At 44.5% G+C, this 2,759-nt stretch overlaps 1 protein-coding gene across 1 annotated transcript in view; it reads left to right on the plus strand.

Annotated features, from left to right (window-relative positions):
• The window catches only part of GAK (cyclin G associated kinase), a 94,800-nt gene that overhangs the window by 307 nt on the left and 91,734 nt on the right, over positions 1-2,759 (plus strand). The window contains 1 exon segment of the mRNA XM_018569818.1: positions 2,070-2,091. Coding sequence (XP_018425320.1) covers positions 2,070-2,091 — 22 coding nt within the window.

The raw sequence follows: 2,759 nt of genomic DNA on the forward strand, positions 1-2,759 counted from the left end.
CAGGTGCCTCAATACGTTGCACCTGTTCAACACAGACACTTCCTATTGTGGGTATCTGCAGTGTATTACCTTGCTCTGGTTAGTGTCACTGTCACATGATCTAGTACTACACACCTATTCAGCACTGTGGTCTGGGTAGCTGCCCCTGCAATGGCATATCGGTCCAACTGAGCCTTCTCCTTCATTATGACAGGTGTCTCAGTCTAGAGGCAATTGTGTATGGTGAAGGCCACATATGACAGCTTGATCTAGTCAGTACCTAACAGCAAACATTGTTCATGAGACATTGGGATCAGTAATGCAGGAACTTCATACACATTCCATTACAGGCCCCAGCCCTTATTGAAATGGGTCAGTGGATTATATGCACATCCTTTTGAAAGGATCTTCTGATAATGTGCATCAGTAATTCCATACAATGTGATGTGTGGTTTGTTTTTTGGGGGGATTTTTTCTTTATAAAAATAGATTTGGGATATGTGATGGAATATGCTGTGTGCTGATGGAAGGCTGTGTTATGCTAGACATTGTTTTAGCTGGAGGACTTTTAATTCCTTTAGCACTGGCTTACACCATGTGTAACCATGGTGCCTTGCGTTAAAACACAAGCCACAGTTTTTGTTGTTTGTTTTTTTTGGCAGTTTTCAAAGTGTACACTCCATCCAGGTCTCTCCACGGCAGTGTGGTGACTAGAGATGAGCCTGGGCTTGATGTGAACCCAGTTTGCCCAATTGCTCTCAAAATTATGAGCGCCAAACCCCCCCCAGCCCAATCAGTGGCGGCAGGTGCCTTCCACACCCCTTTGTGATGTATAGTTGCAGGGCAGGGTTTCTGTCACTCCAACTGTTTGGGCTTGGGGAAAGGGTATTGGTCATAGGTTTGAGTAGGCTTATGCAAACTGGTGGTTATCTCCAGTGCACTGCAGAAAAAAATTGAGCATATCTGCATTTTGTTTTTTTCACATCAGCATTGTGGTGTGAAAAGGGCACATAGAAAACAATTTGTCTTCTGTGTGCCCTTGGGGTGACTGGCGATGATTTCAGTGCAGAAAAATGCCAGTCACTGCACATGGTGTGGATGAGCCCTGAGTCCCTTCTCACCATAACCTATAAGGTAATCCAGTCTTGTAGTTTCATTTAGTTTTTTGCTAGACCTTATTGTACATTGTGTTTACTACAAACAGTTTCTTGATTGTGTTTTTGAGATTTATTGAATTTATAAGTAGTGGTTTTCATTTGCCCCCCAGGGCTCTGGTTTCTGTAATGCATTGATGGGCATAAACAATCTGTTGCTGCCAAGAATAACAGCTTGTTGCCTATGATGGAACATATTTATAATCAATAATTTGCATGCTTTGTGTCTCAAGAGGAAGACTGTACTGAATGATTGCTTTTTGGTTTAACCCCTTCATGACTGAGGCCCTTTTTTCAATTTTTGCACCCATGTTATATTCCACATTTTAGGCCTGAAAATGACGTAAAACCCCCCAACATTATATATTTTCTGAATGCCAAGACCCTATAGAATAAAATGGTGGTAGTTGAAAATTTTTATGTTGCGCAATATTAGCGCAACTCCTTATTAAACCCCAAAATTTAGTGACAAATTTAATTAAATGCCCCAAAACACAACAAATTACCCATTTTTAAAATGAAATATAAAAGATGAGGTTACAACGAGTAAAACGATACCCAACATGCCCAGTTTACAGATTGCGTGCGACCGTGAAACGGCGAAAAACTGCAGTACCCCAAAAAGTCAATAAAAGACACTTTAAAAGCCCCCACAGGTCATCAATTTAGAAATACCCCAAAATACTGGCCCTAGGATTATTGCTCTCACTCCGGCGTGCGCGGCGATACCCAACATGTGTAGCGCGTTCGTCGTTTTCATGCGTAGGCGCACCCGACGCGTGTTTACGTGGCGACGCGCGTGCTCGCGGGGGCGGGGTACTTTTAAATTTTTTTTTTTTTTTATTAGATTTATTTTATTTCATTTTAATTTTAAAAACTGTTTTTTTTTTTTTTTTTACTTTACTTTGACTGCTATCACATGGGGGGGCTTGCAAGCCCCCCCATGTAATAGCAGATGGTGGTGACAGGTCCTCTTTAAGGTGATGCTGGGGGTCCAAAAGACCCTCAGTGTCACCTTTACACTGGAAATAAGCTATTGAAGTGCAGATCGCACTTCAATAGCTTATAGCTGGGCTGCAGGAGCCCAGAACTGACAGCCCAGGGACCGGAAGTGATGCAATCTGCATCGCTCCCGGTCCCATAGAACGGGGAGGGGATCGATGAACGGAAGTTCGTCGACCTCCTCCCCAGCTCCCCGCGGACACAAAGATCGCCGGTCCCGGGCCCGTAGGAGGGGCAACGGAGCCCGGGAAGCACGGCGGGGGTGTCCGGCGGGGGGGGGGGGGCCCCTTCTTCGGGACGCAGAAGCGATCTGGCGACAGGTAAGTCGCCAGGATCGCTTCTGTTGTAAAGCCGACAGTCGGCTCTACAAGTTTAAACAGAGTCCCGGCGGCAAAAGTCGCCGGGAGTCTGTTTAAACAGCCCCGATGCTGGCGACGTACACTGTACGTCGTCAGTCACGAAGGGGTTAAAATCACATCAGTTTACTTTAGATATACTGTTTCTTTCCAGGTAACGCTAACGTAATGTGAGGGACAGGGGTGCAGGGCAACAGTGGTTGCTTTATTCATATTTATTTTTTTAAATGGATAGTTTATTTTTTTTTATTGCTCTCTCCTCTGAGAA

This window comes from Nanorana parkeri, unplaced genomic scaffold, assembly GCF_000935625.1.
Source record: "Nanorana parkeri isolate BGI_ZX_2015 unplaced genomic scaffold, ASM93562v1 scaffold1403, whole genome shotgun sequence".
NCBI lineage: Eukaryota > Metazoa > Chordata > Amphibia > Anura > Dicroglossidae > Nanorana > Nanorana parkeri.